The sequence below is a fragment of the Hyperolius riggenbachi genome, chromosome 4 (genome assembly GCF_040937935.1).
Source record: "Hyperolius riggenbachi isolate aHypRig1 chromosome 4, aHypRig1.pri, whole genome shotgun sequence".
Classification (NCBI taxonomy): Eukaryota; Metazoa; Chordata; class Amphibia; order Anura; family Hyperoliidae; genus Hyperolius; species Hyperolius riggenbachi.
In genome coordinates, this window is record NC_090649.1 from 64,766,688 (window position 1) to 64,793,168 (window position 26,481).

The 26,481-nt window shown below is 41.4% G+C and overlaps 1 protein-coding gene across 1 annotated transcript in view; it reads left to right on the top strand.

Annotated features, from left to right (window-relative positions):
• The first annotated feature begins 11,307 nt into the window (after positions 1-11,307).
• The window catches only part of LOC137571254 (cytochrome P450 2K6-like), a 90,939-nt gene continuing 75,765 nt past the window's right edge, over positions 11,308-26,481 (top strand). The window contains exons 1-2 of the mRNA XM_068280130.1: positions 11,308-11,498; positions 24,366-24,528. Coding sequence (XP_068136231.1) covers positions 11,316-11,498; positions 24,366-24,528 — 346 coding nt within the window. The 5' untranslated portion in view covers positions 11,308-11,315. The remainder of the gene's footprint in view (positions 11,499-24,365; positions 24,529-26,481) is intronic.

Here is a 26,481-nt window from a genome sequence, read left to right on the forward strand (position 1 = left end):
CTCCTCTGGCCTACCGACTCCAGCTAGGTCCGCGGACCCCCGCCAACCAGATGCGGATAGGCGACAAGACTCCACCAGGGCTCGCTAGACAGGGGCTCTGATACCTATACAGGGAACATCCCTAAAGCCCTTCACCGCTTTCATCCTCATGGCTCCTCCAGCTCTTCCCCAGCCCGATCTCCCAGCACTCAGAGGCAGCTTTCAGTCCTCCAAATCTCGTCGCCACCATAGTGAACTGTGGCAGTCCAGCTCTATCACCTATCTGGGGGTGCAGATCCCTGCTGCCTCTCCTTTTTGTACTCCCTCAATTTCTTGCCAATTATAGATAAAACAAGGAAGAATATGCGGGAATGGTCGACACTCCCCCTGTCCTGGTTTGGCAAAATTAACATTCTGAAAATGGATATTCTCCCCAAATTTTTATATATTTTCCAGATCACACCAGTCCAGTTACCTACCTCTTACTAGAAATCTCTCAGAACTTTGAATATCCACTTAATTTGGAGCTCTAAACACCCTAGACTGAGTCAGTGGCGTACCTACTGGGGATGCAACCCCATCGGCTGCAGGGGGGCCCGGGGCCGCTCTGGGGCCCACCAGTCGTGTGTGGGGGAAGCGCTGTCCCTCGATTGTGGGACCCCCCAGCTAGGTGTGGAACTGGCTGCGGCGTCTAATAGACGCCGGGCCAGTTCATTGCCCGCAGCCCCGCAGTCTCCCAGGAGGCAGAGCAGGGCTACGGCAAGATGGCTGCCGAAGCCCTGCACTGGAGACTATTTATGTAGGGCTGCACTCTGCCTGTCAGCATGGGAGATGTGCTGCAGCATAGAGATGGTAAGTTCGGATCTTTTCAATGATCCGGATGATTCGAATCGGATCATTGAAAAGATCCGGATCTTTGATCCGAATCTCGGAACATTTTACTACCGAAGCATTCGGGGATGAAATGAATAGCAGGACAGGTCTTTCCCTGCTGTGGACAGGAGAAGGGGAGGGGGGGGGGGGGGTGGACACACAGAGAAAGGGAGAAGATGGACAGAGGGCAGGGAGTGGACAGAGAAGGGAGGAGGGACGAGCAGAGAGCAGAAATGTTTGCTTGCACACAATACCCACATGCTGCAATCATATGATTTACATATATTTTACCTATATGCTCATCTGTGTACTTTGAATGCAAACGTCGCACAGTGAAAGAAAGCATTCCCCAAAGCATTCCCAGAAGTGAAGTGCAGCTGTTTAGAGCAGTGCAGGAGGATCATATTGCCCTGCAATCACAGTGCCTGCAAAGTTACTGAGCTGTGCTGAGCTGAGCCAAAAGCTTTCAATGTGTTCACTGTGCACAACTACGGAACAGACAGCCTATAATGAGCAGCACATTGCAGCCAGTATGTGTGCTCTACACATACCTGGCAGTGGCACCCATGTACCCTCTCTCTCATCTACCTGTCTCCCTGCAAGGCTGGCTCCCATCCAACAGAGCGATCCATCTCAGCTCTGCTTCCAGGACCCCGCTGCCCGCTGAGAGAGGGCGTGTCGCTCCTGGCCCCGCCCCTTTTGCGATATGAATCACTCATTTTGATGATTCGCATGATTCGACTCACAAAATAGATTCGGATCAAAGATCCGAATCGTTCATGATCTGGACAACACTACTGCAGTAGGATCGTCGGGGAGCTGTGAGCCAGATGCCGGGAGAGGAGACTTCTGTCAGGTGAGTGAATTGTTTTTTTTTCACAGGTGAAATTGTTTTTTGTTTTTTTTTGGTAACTGCTGCCCACATTTCTATTTTCTGGTGCCTGCTGCCCACATTACAATTTTCTGGTAACTGCTGCCCACATTGTGATTTTCTGGTGCCTGCTGCCCATATTTCTATTTTCTGGTGTCTGCTGCCCACATTGCGATTTTCTGGTGCCTGCTGCCCACATTGCTATTTTCTGGTGTCTGCTGCCCACATTACGATTTTCTGGTGACTGCTGCCCACATTGTGATTTTCTGGTGCCTGCTGCCCATCTTTCTATTTTCTGGTGTCTACTGCCCACATTGCGATTTTCTGGTGCCTGCTGCCCACATTGCTATTTTCTGGTGTCTGCTGCCCACATTGCTATTTTCTGGTGCCTGCTGCCCACATTGCTATTTTCTGGTGTCTGCTGCCCACATTACGATTTTCTGGTGACTGCTGCCCACATTGCAATTTTCTGGTGACTGCTGCCCACATTGCGATTTTCTGGTGACTGCTGCCCACTTTACGATTATTTTCTGGTGACTGCTGCCCACATTGCGATTTTCTGGTGACTGCTGCCCACTTTACGATTATTTTCTGGTGACTGCTGCCCACATTGCGATTTTCTGGTGACTGCTGCCCACTTTACGATTATTTTCTGGTGACTGCTGCCCACATTATGATTATTTTCTGATGACTGCTGCCCACATTATGATTATTTTATGGTGACTGCTTCCCATTTTACGATTATTTTATGGTAAAATGCTGCCCACTTTACGATTATTTTATGGGGAAATGCTGCTCACTTTACGATTATTTTATAGGGAAATGCTGCCAAATTTGCAATTAATTTCTGGTGAAATGCTACCCAATTTACGATTAATTTCTGATGAAATGCTGCCCAATTTATGATTAATTTCTGGTGAAATGCTGCCCAATTTATGATTAATTTTTGGTGAAATGCTGCCCACTTTACGATTATTTTATGGTGAAATGCTGCCCATTTTACGATTAATTTCTTGTAAAACATTGCTGCATTAGGATCATTTCATAGTGAAACGCTGCCCCATTACGATTTTTTGGCGCCTATGGGGGGGCCCCATCCTCATTTTCGCAGGGGGGCCCAGTGATTTCTAGTTACGCCCCTGGACTGAGTCATTCTATACTGACCCGCAGAGCTGGGCTGAGGTCCTCCTACACCCAAGGCTGAGACATCAAAGTGCGCCCCTTTATCCCTCCCATCCCAGCCATCACACACTGATTGTTATTAGACTAAGAGCCCCCCCCCCCCCCCCCCCCCCCAACACCTTAATCTCTAGTTATCTGGCTTGCAGTTACTGCCCTGAAGTTTTAAATCAGGATGATACCATTTATTGGCTAACTAAAAATGAATAAAAATAAGCAAGCTTTCGGCCTTGCAGCCTTCGTCGGGCTTATATCCTGTTATACTGCCCTGTATCCCCTTTTATTATTTCTATTTGCATTCAAACACAATATGGGAATGATAGCTGAGTGAGTTGTGCGCCCCATCCTACACTGCGCCCTGAAGCTGCAGCCTCTCTCGCCTCTGCCTCAGCCCTCTTTCCCTGCATGGCACTCCCATTTCTCCATGTTATGCTTTTGTTGTTAATGACTTCCGTGCTCGTTTTCTGGTGTTATATCCGTTAAACTGTGATGCCTTTAGTTTATCAGTGTCAGCTGTTTCTTTACTTGAGGATCCATTTCTTCTCTCTTTTTGGTTCTGTCCCGTTCTATTTTCCTTTCCTACCTCCCTCTTTCTGGGATTTTTTTGTGGGTGGTTCTTTCTCTCCTTCTCGTTTCTTTTTCTTTTTACTTTCTCTGCTCTCCTTTCTCCTTTTCTTCTACATTGAAGGTAGACTCAAGGTCTATGGTTTGGTGTTTTTGACATGGCGGCATATCGTTGTGCTATTTAAAACCTACTGCTCTTAACTATAGACTTTTTCTGACTATGTTTACCTTGTATTTGTTGTTAATTTCTTTAACAAACTCAAATTTAACAAGAACAAAGTGCATGACGAATTGCTGCTGATCCCAGAGGAATACACATTGCTGCATGTGAGTGTCCAGAGGAACCTGACTCCCACTTCCTCTACAAGAATTTCTAAAAAGCAGCATACAGATTGTTGCCTCCGAGTAGGGACGGATCTAGACAAAGTTGCACCTGGGGCAAGGTCAAGTTTTGGCGCCTAAAGGTCAGGTTTTGGCACCTAAATTGCAATTCCCCATCCAAATGTTGCCGCCTTTTTAAGAATTCAACAAACTGCGCCTGGGGCAAGAGACCTGCCTGCCCCCCCCCCCCCCCCCGACTAGATCCGTCCCTGCCTCCGAGCAAACATTGCCTTGATAAAGGGGCCCTACATTAGTGATGATCGTAATCTCCTAACTACGATTATGTGAAATTACGTGTACATGTTTGCAATTACACCTGTATGTAATTACAAATTCATAATGCAATTGACTTTGCAGAATCACTCGTAATTACTCATGAATTTGCACGTAATTTACATGTATTTTTGTGCCGACCTTGGCGGTGAATTGAAAGGCCCCATACATGCTATTGCTACCAAAATTGCGACATATGTTAAAGTGGGTACAAGTAAAAAAAATTTTTTTTCCAAAAGACCTTATTTATAGTTTTTGCCAGCTTCTTTTGGGACTGACTTGAAGCCTGCATGTAAACCCCTAAAGTGACCAGGGGGTAGGGAGTGGGACTGGAAATGGCACGTTAAGTGTCATCTAGGGCCTAGGTTCTCAATGTGTGGTACGCGTACCCCAGGGGGTACTTCTCATGGTTCCAGGGGGTACTCAGGCTTGATATAATGAACCTTAGAATAACAAATTTGTAGTTTTATAATATAATAAATCTTATTTAAACAGTACCAAATTAGTGTTTTAGCTAATTGAAAGCAATAGCAAATGCTTGGAAATTTAGATTAGAACCAATTATCATGTACTAGGATTAAATATATACAGTATTTGTCAAGGGGTATAAAAAGAACCTGCCTGTTGCTAGTGATAGTTCCGCTGAGACCCGGGCAGAATCCGTCGATTCTGAGTCTCGGCGCTTGTTCCCCGCTGATGACGCTGCTGCTCAGACACAAGCCACACATTCTGATAGGTGGAGGGCATGTTCCCAGTATGCCCTCCGCAGATGTAAACACTAGTCAGCTGACTCTGGTCAGCTGACAGCGTGGTGTCAGCTGACGTTACAGCTGACACCTAGGTAGGTGTACTGCTGTATGATTGGATGTGCGGTGAGTGGCCAGCCACTGATTGGATGAAAGCTGTAGTTAAACCTGCAGAGTGCTCCCAGTCATCGCCCATAATAAGCATAGCTGTGGCTAGTTGCTGGGTGCGCACTCACTAGTTAGATTACTGGATCTTGACTCTTGGCTTGTATTTGACTATCCTTGTTTGCTGTTATTATTAACCCTTGCTTTGCTTCCTGGAAACTCTTGCCTGCTGCCTGGACTGACCTCTGCCGGTTTACTGGATACCCTTGCCTGCCGTCTGGACCGACCTTTGCCTGTTTCTGGATACTCTTGTCTGCTGCCTGGAACGACCTCTGCCTGTGACTGGATACTCTTGTCTGCCGCCTGGACCGACCATTGCCTGTTTACTGGATATTCTTGCATGCTACCTGGTCTGGACGTTAAGTATACCTGAACTAATCCTTGCCAGGAATGAATAACCTTGCATGCATATTTCATATGAACTCCCTCATATATTACCTGGTTCATCCATTACCTGTTGAATAACCTTGCATGTGGATCTTGCATGAACTCTCTCAAAACCTGGATCATATATTACCTATGAAATAACCTTGCATGTGGACTTTGCATGAACTCTCTCTTAATATCTGGAACCTTCACTGCTTGTTCCTGATACATCTGTCATTACTGACAATCGACGCTGAGAGCCTCATCCTCCAGAACCAAGGTAATAACCCTGTGTAATGCTAATGAACTATTGAACTGTTACTAACCTCATTGGGGTTCTGGTGGGTTATTATCCTCTCTACTTCAGTCTGTATGCCTTGCACGTTAAGACCTGGATGTAACCGTAGTCAGGAGACAAATAACGTGTCCTGTTCATGCGGGGGCTTGTCTATAGGTGAAGACGTGGGCCGGGCTCAAAGCCACAGTAATAGATTGGGGCATACAGACTGATTGGAGACATAACCTGTCAAGCCTTACAGGGTACTTGTGATAATGTTTACTATGTTAGGGGGTACTTGGTGAGTACAGGGTTTTAAAAGGGGTACATACCAATAAAATGTTGAGAAACACTGATCTAGGGGACCCCTTTTTTTTTTTTTTTTTTTTTTTTTGCCCCAGGGCTCCATTTCACCTAGAACCAGACCTGACTGTTTATATCTGAAAATTATAGATATAGTATATATGGATGGTGAATATTTTTTTTTTTCTTTCCTTCTTAGATTTTTCCCATGTTATCTTCTACGCTGCACAGTACAGGCTGTGTTATCCTGACTCAGCGCATACCAGGGAGATTATGCAACTCCTGTAGGGAGAAGGTGACACGTTAAACCACTAGAGGAAAGGTGGACAGTAACTGTCATTAGTGGAGAGGTGGAGTAATATGTTATCAGATACAGTAACCTCATGCTTGTAGAATAAAGGTAAGAAGCAGGATTTGTTTACATGGTAATACAGCGAGTTCACTCTGCGTTTTTCACATGTAAAACAGATTTAGCCTATGTTGTTGTTTGTTTTCTAAAGATCTGTAATGCATTTTTCAATTACAGTAAAACCTTGTATTGAGAGTAAAGGCTCATATACACTTCAAACAAAGTGCGCGACCAACTCCATGACATGACCGACCGCATGATCAAGCGATTGCACTATTTTCCACGCACCAACCAACTGAACAACCAACTCATTTGCATACTGTGCTTGCAAGAAGGATGACTGACTGCATGATATGGACCAATCAGAGAATGTGGAGGAAAATAGGAATAGCACAAAAATGTTAGACCAATCACAGAGCTCGGATGTTACAGAGTTTTACCAAGTTTACCAATGTATGCAGTATTCAAATTTCCCAGGAAAAATTCTACAGCCTGTGATTTGTGATTGCCCCAATGCTTCTGATTAGGAAGTTTTTTGGCTAATCAGAGAAATCGGTAGTGTATCAAGGAAGTTCGCACAATAGTGGACATAAAAAAAAAAAATAGCGTATTGCACAAATCCAATTTTTTTAAAAAATGACATAACTTTATTAACAAAAATTAGAATAGAAAACCCTTTCCACAGAAATCGGTATCAGAAATTCCAAACACTGCAGAATTGGTAATTTTTTGTGGCAATTGGAATTTCTCTAGAATTGGAAATCAACATTTCCGTCCATCCCTACGTATAAGTACTGTCAGGTGTTCAGTATTTTCTTGCTTGTTGTTGCCTTAAAAGGCATTTCGTTTATTATGTAAAAATATCACCTAGAAGAAAACTTAAAGGAAACCTAAAGTGGAAGAAATATGGAGGCTGCCATCTTTGTTTTCTTTTAAAGAGAACCAGAGATGAAGCACCCTCATGTACCTAATCTGCTCTTTGTTTCATTGTTCTCTGTTTAATCTGACTGTTATCGCCTCTGATAAGAATCCCTGACTGAGCACTCAGTCTAGCTTTGCTACAGAAAGATTATAGCTGAGTCTGTCTTCTCTGGTGTCTTTTCAAGCCCAAGCCTGCCCCCTTGTGGCTCTGCTATAATGACTCAGCTATAATTATTCCCTGCAAAGCCAGACTGAATGCTCAGTCCGGGATTCTTATCACAGCTGATAACAGACACTTTTAGCAGCCAGGATGAAACAGAGAGCATGGTAAGTGTTTTCTCTAATTTTCTTACTGATATATATGGTAAGCTACACAAGGGTGCTTCGTCTCTGGTTCCCTTTAAACAATGCCGTGCCTGGCAGCCCGGCTGATCTATTTGGCTGCTGTAGCGTCTAAATCAGATCCAGAAACAAGCATGCGGCTAATCTTGTCAGATCTGACAATAATGTCAGAAACACCAGATCTGCTGCATGCTTGTTCAGGGTCTACGGCTAAAAGTATTAGAGGCAGAGGATCATCAGGAGGATAGCCAGGCAACTGGTATTGCTTAAAGTGAACCTGAACTCTTGCACAATGCAGAAGGAAACATAGAGAAATGCACTCTGTATGCATTTAGAGAGTTTAACCTGTCTAATTCCCCCTTATTTGTGTCTAATCACAAGTTGTAATTTGATATCCCCACTGTATCACCTGACTGCCATGGAAGAGATGGCAGATACACTTAGATGACAAAGGATGTTAGCAATATGTCTGCTTCAATGATAGCAGGAAGTAGAAACACTGGGGATTTTTGTTTTAGGATTTGTATCAGCTGTAATAAATAATTATTTTTTTTTTAGGTTATTATGCTGTTGAGTATCGTTTAGAGCAGAGAGGATGTTCTGAGTTTAGGCATCTGCCATATAACTCTCACTCCAGGTTTCCTTTAAAGGACGTGTCCAAGCAAATTAAAAAAAGAGATGTACTTACCTTGGGGCTTCCTCCAGCCTCTGGCAGCCTACCTGTCCCTTGCTGCAGCTCCGGTGTCCCTAGATCACCTCCGTAGCAGATGCCAACCTCACCAGGTCGGCATCTACTGTGCCTGCGTGAACACGTGGCCGCGTTGCTCGTGATTGCACTCGTAGCCTGGAGCGTTCTGCGCAGGCACACAAGTACTGCACCTGCGCAGAATGCCCTCGACTACGGGAGAGCGGTCACGAGCGGCACAGCCGTGTGTTCTGTTTGCGGAGGCCCAGTAGATGCCGACCTACGAGGTTGGCATCTGCTACAGAGGGGATCCAGGGACTCCGGAGCTGCGGTCAGGGACAGGTAGGCTGCCGGGGGCTGGAGGAATCCCCATGTAAATAGATCTTATTTTTTATATTTGCTCGGATGTGTCCTTTAAGAGAAGACGTGAATTGGATCAGGCACAATGCCTCTTCGGATTGACCAATTTCCAGGCTACATATGTTTTGGATTACATTTATAGCCAGACACAATAGTATATTTTGGTGAAAGGCAGTGGAGTTCTGCTTTATAATAGTCCCAAGCCAGTTCTGAATACAATTAACTATGTTTTTGATTAGCAAGATTTTAAAAGCACATCCTCAATTTGTTGTTAAGCGCTATGCCCATTGCTGGCAGACATGACCGTCCTTAGTTTGGTGTGGTGCTGCTGGTAATAAAAGAGCAAGGCATTATATATATATATATATATATATATATATATATATATATATATATATATATATATATATATATATAGGCATTATTTTCTGTTGTACACAAAACAACACAAAATAGGGTTTCCAAAACGCGTGACATAGGGACGTTACTCCTCCTGGACCAGCAGCAATGGTTGGGGGTCATAGATAGTAAATAGATTCACAAAAACAAGCACAAAAGAAAAGAAAATGAGATGAAAAAAGGCATTTAAAGTACAGGCCCAATGAGTGGACGTGCCCTAAAAGTATACATTTGGTTGAGCCACCCATTTGCCTACATATTATACTTAATCAGAAGCAGGATTCAAAAACTTGAAAGTTGAGTTGTCATTGTAAAGCAGTCTGTATTATTTTCTCATGTATTACTGGGCGGTGCAATGGTTATACATTGAAAAGTTTCAAGGCCATTATTTGTGCAAGCAGATAAAAGCAATTGATGTATAGCAGAAGCACAGAAGAGATAAGCCTCTGGTTTGCTTTCAGTTCAGCCCTAGCAGTGTGACACAGTAAGTACCTTCTTCATCTCACTTTGCTGTAAGTACAGTATGTAGGAATGTCTTTGCTATGCAGGTATGTGTGGGAAGCAGGAAATTTGGACGCAGGAGGCAAGTGGAAAATTTGGGTGCCGCCATTGACTTTCATGCTAAATACCATTTGACGGGCGCCCGGTGAATAGTAACGTTTACAAACATTCTTAAGTTACCATCGTTATTGTGTTTATCTACGTAAAGTTTAAAAAGAAATTTAAAAAATATCAAGATAAACGATATGGGAGTCTTAGGGTTAACCTCCACCAGGGGAATCTCGTTAGGCACCACCAGGTCTTAGGGTTAGGCAGCACCAGGTGGGTCCTAGGGTTAGGCACCATCGGGGAGTCTTAGGGTTAGGCACCACCAGGGGAGTCTTAGGGTTAAGCACCACCAGGGGGGTCCTAGTGTTAGGCACCACCAGGGGAGTCTTAGGGTTATGCACCACCAGGGGCAGTAGCATAGCTAAGAAGCTGTGGGCCCCAGTGCAAGGTTTACACTGGGGCCCTTCAAGCACTCTATACATAACAGTTCATATAACACACCAAAACCAGCCAAGTACAACCACAGTGTCAGAGGTGCAAGAAGGGGATGGATAACAGTGTGCTAATCATCACTACTATTCAAAGCATCTATAGAAGTGATTATTATCAGCACAGGACCAATGAAGAGCTAACACTATGGTTGAGGGTGGGCCCCTCTAGCCCAAGGGCCCCGATGTGGTTGCAACCTATGTACCCCCTATTGCTATGCCACTGACCAGGAGGGTATTAGGGTTAGGCACCACAAGGGGGGTATTAAGGTTAGGCGTCACCAGGGCCGGACCGAGGCAGAGGCTGGAGAGGCTCCAGCCTCGGGGCGCAGTGTAGGAGGGGGGCGCACAATTCATTCAGCTGTCATTCCCAATTGTGTTTGAAGCAGAAAGAAATAAGAAAAGGGGACACATAGCAGTGACTGCAAGCCAGATAACTAGATATTAAGGTGTTGGGGATGTTGGGGGCCCTGTGGCACCTATTAGTCTAATAGCAATCAGTGTGTGAAGGCTGGGGTGGGAGGGATGGAGGGGCGCATTTTAGTGTCTCAGCCTTGGGTGCTGAAGGACCTTGTCCCGCCTCTGGGCGTCACCAGGGGTTTCTTATGGTTAGGGTTAGGTAGAGGGAGGATTCTGTGTTAGAGTAGGGTTAGGCTTAGCTGTAGTAAAATATTGTTACTATTTACCAATGTTTTACTATAGTTACTACGAATGTACATATATTTTCATTTTCAATGTTATAAATGATATTTTCAGATTGTATTACATGAAGAAAATAAAAAATATGATTTTAGACAATATTATAAAATGATTACGATTGTACATATATTTTTGTTTTCATTGTTATAAACAATATTCTCTGATTATATTACATGAAGAAAAAAGATAAAATACGGTTATAGACAATAATATGACATTTCTAAAACAATACTAGTTGCCTGCAGCCCTGACAGTAATGTCAGAAACACCTGATCTGCTGCATGCTTGTTCTGGGTCTATGGCAAAAAGTATTAGAGGCAGAGGATCAGCAGGACAGCCAGGCAACTGGTATTGCTTAAAAGGAAATACAGTAAATATGGCAGCCTCCACATACCTCTCAGTACAGTTGTCCTTTAAGCACCTCTGTACTTACCTCAGGTAGCTTTGCTCGGGTCAGGTGGCCTATAATCATAGTTTTACTTTTTACTTGACTTCAACCATCTAATTTTATTTATAATATTTTTTTCTGTAGATACTACAGAAGATATGTTGGCCATTGATCCGGTGACTATTCTTCTATCTGTTATTGTCATCCTTTTCTTGGCCAATGTATACAGCAGTCAGAAGAAAGACAAGTACAAGAATTTCCCACCTGGACCCCGACCATTGCCCATAATCGGAAACATACATCAGATCGACATGAATAAACCTCACAAAACATTCATTGAGGTAACATATCACTTTTCCAAAAGCATCTGGCCTTAAAACCATTACTGTATTTTTACAAAATCAATTAATTAAAGTATAAGGGTCGGTTCACACTAGACCTAGTTGCAGAACATGGTCTGTGGTCCGGGCTCCGTTTTTCAGAAACCAGAACGCAAACAGATCCGCGCTGCCCTTTTTCAGCATACGTTTCTGATCCGTTTGCGTTTTTTGCCCCCCCCCCCCAAAAAAAAAAAAAATAAAATGGATGCCTGAGGGGGTAGCTGCCAGCGAGCAGCAGCGAGCGATAGGGAAGTAATTACCTTTCTTCCTTGGCTCACTGTGTCTTCCTGCAGTGCCGCCCTCTAGAAGGCGGAATTGCCAGAAGTCATGCGAGGAGCAAAGGAAGAAAGGTAATTATACTTCCCTCTTGCTCGCTCTTTAATTTTGCCGCACATAGCTGAAGGGGGAGCAGGGCGACCCCACCACTGGGCCCGTTACTTCCCGTCCTGGCCGCTACTCCCTCAGGCTACCTGGGGGACATCTATTTATGTGATGTGAAGGGCAGTAGGCAATGCGGATTTCCCTCCGTTTCTGTGTGCAAGAATAGCCTGTGTAGAGGGTGATCCGTTTTTTCATTGCCCTTCACTAACCCCCCGTGTATCCGGGAGCGATCAGGGTCCGTGGAAACCCTGCAAATCCGAATCCTGCATTCAGTTTTTCAGCACGGATCCCCCAGATTGCCCTCAGATCCGTTTTTTAACCCCTTATCACACAGTAACTTTCTACTGATTACTTATTCAGCGGCCCTACGGACGGGGTCCACCTCCCCTCCTCTTAGACTGTAAGCCCTTGGCAGGGTCCTCCCTTCCCTAGTGTATTCTACATGATCGTGTGCCCCAATCATTGTGCTCCTTTCCTATGACCGCTTCATACTTGTATTACTGGGCCTACCTAACCAGCCCAAAATCGCATGATCATGTACATTGTACCATCTTCCTTGTACAGCTTTGTCCTATGTTGTTACGTCCGTCATCTTTTGTACCATTGTATGTATTTATTGTCTATTAACAATCGTCCCCATCTGTTTTTCCCCGAACTAGGTCCAATTGTCCTTCTTTCGCGTCCATGCAAAAAGGGCGTCTGGAAAAAAGGGTGCGGGATATAGCCGAAATTTATGTAAAACAATATTTTTTGTTTCTATGTTATAATTGAAAATCTAGTGCTAAATATGTTGAATTAACGCTAATAAAATGGCAAAATACCGTCTATATGAAAAAACAATATTTACACTTGTAATAAGCATACTAATAAGATTGTAGATATTACAGGTATTTTATTGCAATTATACCTAACTGTACTCTCACACAGAACGCTCCCTATAACTATTCCTAACCCCTAGACCCCCCTTGGTGTTAATAAGCATAGTTTAATAAAGTTTTAAAAATCACTCATGCGCCTATATATACCATCACATATACAGTTTTATTCAATTCATAAATTCAAATTCATATATTACATTAATATGCAAGCAAACACTAGCCAACTTTCTCAGTCCCACCTCCCTATGGTAAACAGTCTGGCACACGCCACAACATATACCTATAGATTGATTCGCTGAGTAAACTTCGTTTTCTAGCATAAAATTACACCAATCCCTATAGCACCTTTCCAATGTTAAAAAGTGTTTTTGCACCTTAAAAATGGCAATAATAGCCTTTCTTGTTCAAAAATCAATAAAATAAAAATAAACATAACGTCCTGTGAGCTCACAAAGGTATAATTCATAAATCCAACAGGAAAAAGTTCATGTTAAATAGCTTGGATCTCGTCTTGCAAAGCTTTAGGCATACAATTTCATATACATCCACCAGGAGTAAAGTGGCTAATTCCGCATTCCTTGGTATGCAAATTAGATCTTGCAGGATTTTGTATAAGCAGATTGCATTTGCACAGACCTCTAGAAACAAATAGCGTCCTGCAGAACTTTACAAAAGCAGAACTTTTCAAAAACAGATAATGTCCTGGCTAATTCCGCATTCCTTGGTATGCAAATTAGATCTTGCAGGATTTTATATAGGCAGATTGCATTTGCACAGACCTCTAGAAACAAATAGCGTCCTGCAGAACTTTACAAAAGCAGAACTTTTCAAAACTTTTCAAAAACAGATAACGTCCTGCAGACTTTTCAATCCATTTCTTTGCATAACATTCAAGCAAAATAGCGTGCTGCGGGTCCAAAGGACAGTTCAAATAACTCACGCAGCTTAAGGGGTAGATAACTGATTCCTTTATGCTTACGGTTCCGCTATGTCTTCTGGCAGCATGAGCCCCGGCCGGTGGCTCCCGTGTTAACCTGACGTCTGCCGCGGATGTTAAGCACTTTGCTGAAAAATCGTTCCTCAGATTCAATCTGGAACTGTAGAGGTGACGTCACCACTCTGACAACCCAATGCCGACTAGTTTCGGTAGGATACGCCTACCTTCCTCAGGGCGTGTTCTCGTTTGCTTCTCAGCTCTTTTTATATCATAGCTCCACCCCTGTCTCTATGCTATTGCTACAAATGCCTGCAGTGTGTTTTTCTCCATAGATCTGCATGAAAACATATAAGAACATTCCTTATGTAAAAGCGAACAGTTCCACATCTAAATTCAATCCCAGCGGAGCCAAACTGTTCAATATATAAATCCAATTGGTTTCTTTTCTTGACATGTTTTGAATAAAGTCTCCTCCCCTCCAATCTTTCTCGACAGTTTGAATTGCATAGAATCTAAAAGTCTGCAGGCTTCCCCCATGACATTCCCAGAAATGTTTGCTTAGTGGCAATTTTTTATTTCTTTTTTTAATACTGTTCACATGCTCTCCAATTCTAGATGAGAGTTTCCTTTTTGTTCTTCCCACGTATTGCTTATTGCAACCGCATTCTATGATATATATTACACCTTTGCTGTTACAGTTTAAATTACCATAAATATCAAATTCTTCCTGGGTCACTGCTGATCTAAATTGTTTTATTGGTGCATTGTACTTGGTGCTTTTGCATGGAACACAAAAACCACACCTCCTAAAAGACCCTTTCTGTTTCTTTACTCTCTTGGTTTCAACAACAGTTGGTGCAATCATATTTTTCAGATTATTTGCTTTACAAAATGTAAACCTTGGTTTTTCGGTTAAAATCCCATTTAGGGTCCTATCCTGTTGGAGAATACCCCAATATTTATCCACCACCCTCTTGATATCTCTAGACTGTTGGTTATATTGCATTTTAATGCTTAATGGTGGAGTGAAATCTTCTTTCCTTCTGCTTTCTAGTACCCTTTCTCTAGGACAATTTCTTACTTCCTTTAAGGCATGTGCAACTAGTTCTTCCTCATACTTTTTTTCTAAAAACCTATCCTTTAAGATGTCTGCCTGCAAATCGAAGTCCTCTAGGTCAGTACAATTCCGCCTAATACGAGTGAATTGATTCTTTGGAATGTTCGTTAGCCATTTCAACATGTGACAGCTGTCCATAAAAATATAACTATTAGTATCCACCTTCTTAAAAAATGTCTTTGTTTTGATTCCCCCTTCTTGAATAAAAATAGTTAAATCTAAAAAATTAACCTGGTTGGTACTAAATTCACTCGTAAAGACCAAATTGTACTCACTCTTTACGTTTAACCAATCTAAAAATATACGCAACTTGTCCTCACCTCCCCTCCAAATAAAAAACATATCGTCTATGAACCTCCGCCACAGGACGAGGTCCGCACCGGGGCCCCCCGGGCCCCTCAGGACAAACTCCTCCCAATAGGCCATATACAGATTGGCGAACCCCGGTGCGAACCTCGTCCCCATAGCTGTCCCGACCCTCTGTAGATAATAATCAGACCCATAAATAAAATAATTGTGAGTCAAAATGTATAAAATTGATTCCTTAATAAAATCCACCTGGTCCTCAGGGACATTCCCATATCTTTCCAAAAAATAGGAAACCGCCTCAACCCCTTTCTCATGATCTATTATCGTGTATAATGAACTAATGTCCGCTACACACAATATGTCTCCTTCTTGCCACTCTATTTCCTTTAGTATTTGCAGGATGTGTCCCGTATCCTTGACATAGGACTGTGTTTGAACCACAACTTTTTGCAAAAATGTATCAATATATTCAGATAAATTTGCAGTCAAGGATCCAATCCCGGAGATAATCGGTCTCCCGGGTGGATCCCTGACATTTTTGTGTATTTTTGGAAGGTGATAATACACCGGTAGTCTGGGATTCTTTTGTAGAATATAAAGAGATTCTTTTTTGTTAACAATCCCTCTCTCTTCTCCTTTTCTTACCAATATCTCTAACTCTTTTTGAAATTGTATACAGGGATCTTTTTTCAGCCTCAAATAGGTTCTTTCATCTTTCAGTTGACGTTCTGCTTCCTTATTATAATCATTGATATTCTGGATAACCACCCCCCCTCCTTTGTCAGCTGGTCGGACAATAATATTGGGATCTTCTCGTAGACTTTTTATGGCTCTGCGTTCTTGTGCGGACAAGTTAGAATGTTTTTTTATTTTTATCTTTCTAATATCATTTAATACCATTGTTTCAAATGTGGTCATTGAGTCGCTCATCTCATGGACTGGATTAAATTTTGATTTGTTTTGTAGTTTAGTATGAAGAAAGGGGTCATCTCTTTCTACTATTTGGGCTGGGGGTTTTTTAATAAAGTATTTTTTCAAACATAATTGTCTCATATATTTTTTTATACCAATAAAGGCATCAAATTTATTAAATTTATTCGTTGGAGCAAATTTTAAACCTTTTTTAAGAACTGACACTTCTGCACAGGTAAGCTTCTTCTCACTTATATTAAATATCCCCTCGTTTATTTCTCCTGGATTCATACCAGTTTCTAAACTTTTTTCTTTCTTACGGGAATGACCTTTTCCCCTACTTCCCCTATACTTCTTCTTCCCTCTTTGACTAAAAAATGATTGGTGATTTTATTATTATTACTTATATTCTTTTGATTCCTATCTTTCTTCTGATGTGATCGTAATCTCATCCTATCCCTCTCTCTTTCGTCCTCAATTCTCTCATTTCTCTTTTGGTCCAACACAGTCCTATAATCAATAAATTTCTTAGGACGTCGTGGCGCATCAGACAACCTCGTTAATGGATCAAATCGATTATGTGTTGGGATTTGAATAACAACTTCTGCCTCTATTGGTATTGGCACCTTTTTTAGTGTCTTTTTTGGTGTCTCAAAATCTGGTGCGGAAGTGATTTCATTCTCTCTTTCCTCCTCCAAAATGAATTCATCTTTCCCCTCTATCTTCTCCCCTTCCTGTTCCTTCCCACCTTTCCCTAACTTCAAATCACATCCCCCTCCCTCCTCCCTCTCCTCTATCACCTCCCACCCCTCTCCTCCATCTTTCTTACCCTCTGATACACATTCTTGTGGTACCACATACTCATCCAGGGTAGCAAGACTAATCACATCTAAGTCACTTTCTTCTACCCCAACCCCTTCCTCCACTACATCATTACTAACCATATCCCCTAAAACTTTTAAATCATCACAATTGACCTCATCTCTATTAAATTTCTTTAATTTTCTATACATAATATCCTCCTCCATCTTCACCAGACGTGCTTGTATACTTTTTTCCAATTCTTTAAACATTTCATTTTCAGCAAAAGGTTCAAGTTTACTGTATAAATTTCTCACTTCCTCACTCTGATTAATAATTTGCATTTTTCTTACTTCTGTTATAAACTCCATAACCTGCATTGAAAAAGATCTAAACATTCTCTCCCAGTTTGCTTGAACCTCCTCTGACTGAAGATCAAATGCCAATATTTTTGAAACCACCAATCCAGGGGGACATTTCCCTTGTTCCTTATACTTTTCTAATGCAAAAATCTCCCACATATTTTTCGTTTCTTGAGTCAATAATTTCTCTAATCTACGGCTGTTAAATTTAATAAAATCATGATCTCTAAAAGCAGTTTTCTGTTTTGTCTCATGCTGTTGAAAAAATGTCTCGATTCTATTTAATCGATCTTCTCGATATTTCCACAAATCAGTACTTATTTCAAATCTGTTCATAATATTATCCATTGCTTTATTTTTAGTAGGCAGCAAATCCACTCCTGAGTAAATGTAAATAAAACTAAAAAATGTAAACAGGTAGATTTGCGCCCACTCAATATAAAATGAATTCAATTGGCTGCAGTCAGTGATAAATGGGGTTACTCACACCCCCACCATTCAAGCATTCATAAAGTTTTAAAAATCACTCATGCGCCTATATATACCATCACATATACAGTTTTATTCAATTCATAAATTCAAATTCATATATATTACATTAATATGCAAGCAAACACTAGCCAACTTTCTCAGTCCCACCTCCCTATGGTAAACAGTCTGGCACACGCCACAACATATACCTATAGATTGATTCGCTGAGTAAACTTCGTTTTCTAGCATAAAATTGCACCAATCCCTATAGCACCTTTCCAATGTTAAAAAGTGTTTTTGCACCTTAAAAATGGCAATAATAGCCTTTCTTGTTCAAAAATCAATAAAATAAAAATAAAAATAACGTCCTGTGAGCTCACAAAGGTATAATTCATTAATCCAACAGGAAAAAGTTCATGTTAAATAGCTTGGATCTCGTCTTGCAAAGCTTTAGGCATACAATTTCATATACATCCACCAGGAGTAAAGTGGCTAATTCCGCATTCCTTGGTATGCAAATTAGATCTTGCAGGATTTTGTATAAGCAGATTGCATTTGCACAGACCTCTAGAAACAAATAGCGTCCTGCAGAACTTTACAAAAGCAGAACTTTTCAAAAACAGATAATGTCCTGGCTAATTCCGCATTCCTTGGTATGCAAATTAGATCTTGCAGGATTTTATATAGGCAGATTGCATTTGCACAGACCTCTAGAAACAAATAGCGTCCTGCAGAACTTTACAAAAGCAGAACTTTTCAAAACTTTTCAAAAACAGATAACGTCCTGCAGACTTTTCAAACTTCCATTTCTTTGCATAACATTCAAGCAAAATAGCGTGCTGCGGGTCCAAAGGACAGTTCAAATAACTCACGCAGCTTAAGGGGTAGATAACTGATTCCTTTATGCTTACGGTTCCGCTATGTCTTCTGGCAGCATGAGCCCCGGCCGGTGGCTCCCGTGTTAACCTGACGTCTGCCGCGGATGTTAAGCACTTTGCTGAAAAATCGTTCCTCAGATTCAATCTGGAACTGTAGAGGTGACGTCACCACTCTGACAACCCAATGCCGACTAGTTTCGGTAGGATACGCCTACCTTCCTCAGGGCGTGTTCTCGTTTGCTTCTCAGCTCTTTTTATATCATAGCTCCACCCCTGTCTCTATGCTATTGCTACAAATGCCTGCAGTGTGTTTTTCTCCATAGATCTGCATGAAAACATATAAGAACATTCCTTATGTAAAAGCGAACAGTTCCACATCTAAATTCAATCCCAGCGGAGCCAAACTGTTCAATATATAAATCCAATTGGTTTCTTTTCTTGACATGTTTTGAATAAAGTCTCCTCCCCTCCAATCTTTCTCGACAGTTTGAATTGCATAGAATCTAAAAGTCTGCAGGCTTCCCCCATGACATTCCCAGAAATGTTTGCTTAGTGGCAATTTTTTATTTCTTTTTTTAATACTGTTCACATGCTCTCCAATTCTAGATGAGAGTTTCCTTTTTGTTCTTCCCACATATTGCTTATTGCAACCGCATTCTATGATATATATTACACCTTTGCTGTTACAGTTTAAATTACCATAAATATCAAATTCTTCCTGGGTCACTGCTGATCTAAATTGTTTTATTGGTGCATTGTACTTGGTGCTTTTGCATGGAACACAAAAACCACACCTCCTAAAAGACCCTTTCTGTTTCTTTACTCTCTTGGTTTCAACAACAGTTGGTGCAATCATATTTTTCAGATTATTTGCTTTACAAAATGTAAACCTTGGTTTTTCGGTTAAAATCCCATTAAGGGCCCTTTTCCACTAGCAGTCGCTAGCGTTCGCGCTGAACGCTAGCGATTGCTGAATCGCAATTCCGCCGTTTTCCCGACGTTTGCGGGGGCGATTTTGCTATGCTATGCAATGCATAGCAAAATCGCGGCAAAAGTCGCTCCGCGGCGCGATCGCGATCAAGTAAAAAACGAATCGCGGTAGTGGAAATGACCTACCGCGATTCCTATGTTAAAAAGCAAACCGTAGCGATTGTAAAATCGCTAGCGGTTTGCGGTTTTGCGATTCAGCTAGCGCAAACGCGCTAGTGGAAAAGGGCCCTTAGGGTCCTATCCTGTTGGAGAATACCCCAATATTTATCCACCACCCTCTTGATATCTCTAGACTGTTGTCTCTAGACTGTTGTCTAGAGATATCAAGAGGGTGGTGGATAAATATTGGGGTATTCTCCAACAGGATAGGACCCTAAATGGGATTTTAACCGAAAAACCAAGGTTTACATTTTGTAAAGCAAATAATCTGAAAAATATGATTGCACCAACTGTTGTTGAAACCAAGAGAGTAAAGAAACAGAAAGGGTCTTTTAGGAGGTGTGGTTTTTGTGTTCCATGCAAAAGCACCAAGTACAATGCACCAATAAAACAATTTAGATCAGCAGTGACCCAGGAAGAATTTGATATTTATGGTAATTTAAACTGTAACAGCAAAGGTGTAATATATATCATAGAATGCGGTTGCAATAAGCAATATGTGGGAAGAACAAAAAGGAAACTCTCATCTAGAATTGGAGAGCATGTGAACAGTATTAAAAAAAGAAATAAAAAATTGCCACTAAGCAAACATTTCTGGGAATGTCATGGGGGAAGCCTGCAGACTTTTAGATTCTATGCAATTCAAACTGTCGAGAAAGATTGGAGGGGAGGAGACTTTATTCAAAACATGTCAAGAAAAGAAACCAATTGGATTTATATATTGAACAGTTTGGCTCCGCTGGGATTGAATTTAGATGTGGAACTGTTCGCTTTTACATAAGGAATGTTCTTATATGTTTTCATGCAGATCTATGGAGAAAAACAAACTGCAGGCATTTGTAGCAATAGCATAGAGACAGGGGTGGAGGTATGATATAAAAAGAGCTGAGAAGCAAACGAGAACACGCCCTGAGGAAGGTAGGCGTATCCTACCGAAACTAGTCGGCATTGGGTTGTCAGAGTGGTGACGTCACCTCTACAGTTCCAGATTGAATCTGAGGAACGATTTTTCAGCAAAGTGCTTAACATCCGCGGCAGACGTCAGGTTAACACGGGAGCCACCGGCCGGGGCTCATGCTGCCAGAAGACATAGCGGAACCGTAAGCATAAAGGAATCAGTTATCTACCCCTTAAGCTGCGTGAGTTATTTGAACTGTCCTTTGGACCCGCAGCACGCTATTTTGCTTGAATGTTATGCAAAGAAATGGAAGTTTGAAAAGTCTGCAGGACGTTATCTGTTTTTGAAAAGTTTTGAAAAGTTCTGCTTTTGTAAAGTTCTGCAGGACGCTATTTGTTTCTAGAGGTCTGTGCAAATGCAATCTGCCTATATAAAATCCTGCAAGATCTAATTTGCATACCAAGGAATGCGGAATTAGCCAGGACATTATCTGTTTTTGAAAAGTTCTGCTTTTGTAAAGTTCTGCAGGACGCTATTTGTTTCTAGAGGTCTGTGCAAATGCAATCTGCTTATACAAAATCCTGCAAGATCTAATTTGCATACCAAGGAATGCGGAATTAGCCACTTTACTCCTGGTGGATGTATATGAAATTGTATGCCTAAAGCTTTGCAAGACGAGATCCAAGCTATTTAACATGAACTTTTTCCTGTTGGATTTATGAATTATACCTTTGTGAGCTCACAGGACGTTATTTTTATTTTTATTTTATTGATTTTTGAACAAGAAAGGCTATTATTGCCATTTTTAAGGTGCAAAAACACTTTTTAACATTGGAAAGGTGCTATAGGGATTGGTGTAATTTTATGCTAGAAAACGAAGTTTACTCAGCGAATCAATCTATAGGTATATGTTGTGGCGTGTGCCAGACTGTTTACCATAGGGAGGTGGGACTGAGAAAGTTGGCTAGTGTTTGCTTGCATATTAATGTAATATATATGAATTTGAATTTATGAATTGAATAAAACTGTATATGTGATGGTATATATAGGCGCATGAGTGATTTTTAAAACTTTATTAAACTATGCTTATTAACACCAAGGGGGGTCTAGGGGTTAGGAATAGTTATAGGGAGCGTTCTGTGTGAGAGTACAGTTAGGTATAATTGCAATAAAATACCTGTAATATCTACAATCTTATTAGTATGCTTATTACAAGTGTAAATATTGTTTTTTCATATAGACGGTATTTTGCCATTTTATTAGCGTTAATTCAACATATTTAGCACTAGATTTTCAATTATAACATAGAAACAAAAAATATTGTTTTACATAAATTTCGGCTATATCCCGCACCCTTTTTTCCAGACGCCCTTTTTGCATGGACGCGAAAGAAGGACAATTGGACCTAGTTCGGGGAAAAACAGATGGGGACGATTGTTAATAGACAATAAATACATACAATGGTACAAAAGATGACGGACGTAACAACATAGGACAAAGCTGTACAAGGAAGATGGTACAATGTACATGATCATGCGATTTTGGGCTGGTTAGGTAGGCCCAATAATACAAGTATGAAGCGGTCATAGGAAAGGAGCACAATGATTGGGGCACACGATCATGTAGAATACACTAGGGAAGGGAGGACCCTGCCAAGGGCTTACAGTCTAAGGGGAGGGGAGGTGGACCCCGTCCGTAGGGCCGCTGAATAAGTAATCAGTAGAAAGTTACTGTGTGATAAGGGGTTAAAAAACGGATCTGAGGGCAATCTGGGGGATCCGTGCTGAAAAACTGAATGCAGGATTCGGATTTGCAGGGTTTCCACGGACCTTGATCGCTCCCGGATACACGGGGGGTTAGTGAAGGGCAATGCTTGAATGGTGGGGGTGTGAGTAACCCCATTTATCACTGACTGCAGCCAATTGAATTCATTTTATATTGAGTGGGCGCAAATCTACCTGTTTACATTTTTTAGCATAGTTTAATACATTTTATATGTTACAAATATTGTACTGGAACTATATCTAAACCTACTCTCACACAGAACCCTTCCTGTACTTATCCCTAATTCCTAGACCTCCCCTGGTGGTGCCTAACCCTAAAACCCCCCTAGTGGTGCCTAACCCTAACCGTCCCCCCGGTAGTGCCTAACCCTAACTACCACTCTGGTGGTGCCTAAACCTAACCATCCCCCTGGAGGTGCCTAACCCTAACCACCACCCCTTGGTGGTGCCTAACCCTCACCATCCCCACTGCAGAAACACGCTTACACACATAGAAACAATAATATATTTGATACAGTAAAATACTTCACTACAAATAACATGAATAGTAAAACATAATAATGTAAATATTTTTAATACAGTAAATAGCCTAACAATCATGTAAACATGTAAAATATTATAAATAGAAAAAGTTATATATTTATAATAGAATAAATAGCTTTACAATCATGTACACATAAAACATCTTAAAATAACGGTAATGTTAAAAGCGATATATTAGATAAGATAATAAATCTGAAAGCTATAATTTACGTATTATAATTCTGGAAACAAAGTTAATACCAAAAATGATATATTTGTAATACAATAAGCTTGAAAACGATATTTAAGAATTATACCTATGAAAATGAAAGTGTACTTATTACACTTCTGAAAGCAAAATTTAAAAATGATAAAATAAGTTAAACTGAAAGTAAAAACTAATTTGTAAACGATATTTGTAATAAACCTTATTCTGTAAACAAAAACTTTTGTTAACACAAATCCCTGCAACCGCTATTTCTTGGGCGCCAAAATGTACTCTCTGGCGCTCAATAGCCGATATTTTGCATTGCAGTGTATGGGTGCGCCCTTTTTGTCCACCTGCCATATGCGCCCTTTTTTCCTGCTTCCCTTCCTTCTGTATCCCCTTCTACTAACCTATGATGAGCTAAAATGCCAATATTCTCTTTGCGCAGTGGCATATCTAAGGAGCTAAGGGCCCTGATGCAAGTTTTACAAAGGGGTCCCCCAAGCACTCTATACATAACAATTTATACAGCACACCAAAACCTGCCAATGGCAACTACAGTGTCAGAGGTGCAAGAAGGGGATGGGGAACAGTTTGTTAATGATTACCACTATTCAAAGTATCTATAGAAGTGATTATTATGAGCACAGGACCAATACAGAGCTTATACTGCAGTTGAGGGAGGACCCCGATGTGGTCGCAACCTCTGCAACCCCTATTGCTATGCTCCTGTCTTTGCGTTATTTTTGTGAAAATAAGTACTATTTTATTTTTGATACGTGAAAATACGCTTGCATAATTTACCATTTTTTCGCTTTAATTTTCGCTTAAAAAGACAAAATTTTGTTTAGCGTTTTTTTTTCTTTGATTTTTCAATTACTGTAAGGCCTAATATGGGGATAGAAGAAATTACTTCCTCTGAATGTTTTTATTTTTGCGCAAAGCACATTTCAAACACAGCAGATATTTTAGAAAAATTGCTATTTGGTCAAAAATATGGCATTTGGTTTTTTAATTTGCTATTTGGGCGAAAACACACAAAAAAATTGTGTATTTTGTGGAAAAAACGCAAAAACGAAAATGACTTTGGTGAAAATTTGCCAGCAACACTGCTGCTAACTACCCTCCTAGCTGTTATTTAGCTTGTTTCTGGCCTGACATACTATCATCCGAAGCTGAGGTTAGAAGGTGGTTCATCCTCTTATTTTTTTCCTTTTTCAGTTGTCTAAGACGTATGGTCCAGTGCTCGGCATACAACTAGCGATGGAGAAGATGGTGGTCCTGTGCGGATACGACACAGTGAAAGATGCCCTAATCAATCACGCGGAGGAGTTTTCAGACAGGCCAGTTTTCCCAATGTTTCCAAAAATTACAAGAGAAAATGGTAATTATTCATAAATTCTATGAAGCAATTAAAGTGGATACGAGATGAACTTTTACTCATTGCATAATTGTATTCCATTCCTATTGTTTATACGGCATTCCTCGAGCCAAATACTTTTTTTGTTTTTGTTTTAATGCTCTAATTTGCTATAAACTAAACAAGCCACGCACACAGGTTTTAAGAAAGCCAAGGCACTTTCAGACAGTAGCAAGGGCTCATGGGAGCTCAGTCTGGGCAGGAGGAGGGGGAGGTATTACTAGCCAGAGATTTCAGAGGCAGAGGGGAGGAGGGAGGAGAAGGGGGCTGAATGCTCAAGATGCAGATAAGCCTGCCTCTGTGGTATGTTTCCAAACAACATGGCTGCTGTCATTGTATTACAGGAAGAAATAAACATATTCTATTAAAGCTGTTTGCAGCTAGATTTGCTGTGTAAACTATCTAAACTTTAGATAAGATATAAAGACAAGTTACTTGTTATAGTTAGTGTTTCATCTCGGATCCACTTCAACCACTTAAGGACCGGGCTTGCTTCTTCACATCTGTGCTGCGTGGGCTCTCCAGCCCAAAGCACAGATCGTGTGGCAGCCGGGGTGACCAGACTTCCCCCTTTTTTTCCCACTAGGGGGATGTCCTGCTGGGGGGAGGGCTGTGGTTAGGGGGGGGGGGGGCTTCTCAAAGCCCCCCTCCACAGCGATTCCCAGCCTCGTTCCCTTTCCCTCCCTCCTCTCCTTCCCCTGGGCGGCACAGGACGGCGATGCGTCCTGCGCCGCTTCTGATAGGTTTCAGCCTATCAGATGCTGGCGATCCCCGGGCAAATCAGAGGCCGGGGATCGCCGATCTGCTTTACGGCGCTGCTGCGCTGCAGCACAATACAGTGTATACACTGGGGATTTCTTCCCCGCGTGTCTACATTTAGCCTGCGAGCCGCGATCGGAGGCTCGCAGGCAGTTCACGGAGCCACGGAGTTTGAGCGGCCGTTTCTATGGGAAACCACTTACGACCTATCGACGTTAGGTGGTCATTAAGTGGAGAAACCGTGACCAAGAATTGAAATGTATCCCAATCAGTAGCTGATGCCCCCTTTCCCATGAGAAATCTATTCCTTTGCTCAAACGGATCATCAGTGGGCTCTGTATGGCTGATATTGTGGTGAAACCCCTCCCACAGTGTGATGTCAGCGCCTCACAGCACTGAGGTCCTGACATCACACTGTGGGAGCCTTGTTGCATTGTGGGAAATAACAGCTGTTTCCAACTGCCACAAATGCAAGCAGCATCTCTTTACAGTGACATCACCTGCCAGCAGTAAAAATGTCACCATGTGATACATGTCAGAATGTAAATTAGGGAGAGGAAAGATTTTACAATGAGCAAACACTGACTAAACCATTTATACATAATTATTGTAAAAATTAAGCACTTTTTTATTACATTATTTGCACTGGAGTTCCTCTTTAAATAATTTTCTTAAATATGCAGTACTGGTGGGCAGAAATGATGCCTATGCGTAATTCCGCATTGTAATTTGCAATTACGCGTCGTGATCATAACCCAAAATGTGCAGATTACGGATAAACAATTTTGCATGTAAATGTAATCACTATCCATAATTATGCATAAAAGCATCATTTATGCGTACTTTTGTTTGCAAATGGTATTATGCATACAAACAGATTTTTCACATTATACTGGCTGATGATGGCAAATTTTTTTCCTTTGCATACAAACTCCTTTTTTTGCATAGAATTTTTTAACAAATAGTCGCTTGTGTGCAGTATACTGGCTGATGAACACAATTTTTTTTTCTTTGCATACATGTGCATTTTTCGCATTGAATATTTAACTTATTTATGTGCGGCTATGCACATGCGCAGAACACCTGCAAATAGATGCAAATATTTCTATGCACTGAATGCGAATTACACATAATTGCATAATTACTAATGTAATTACG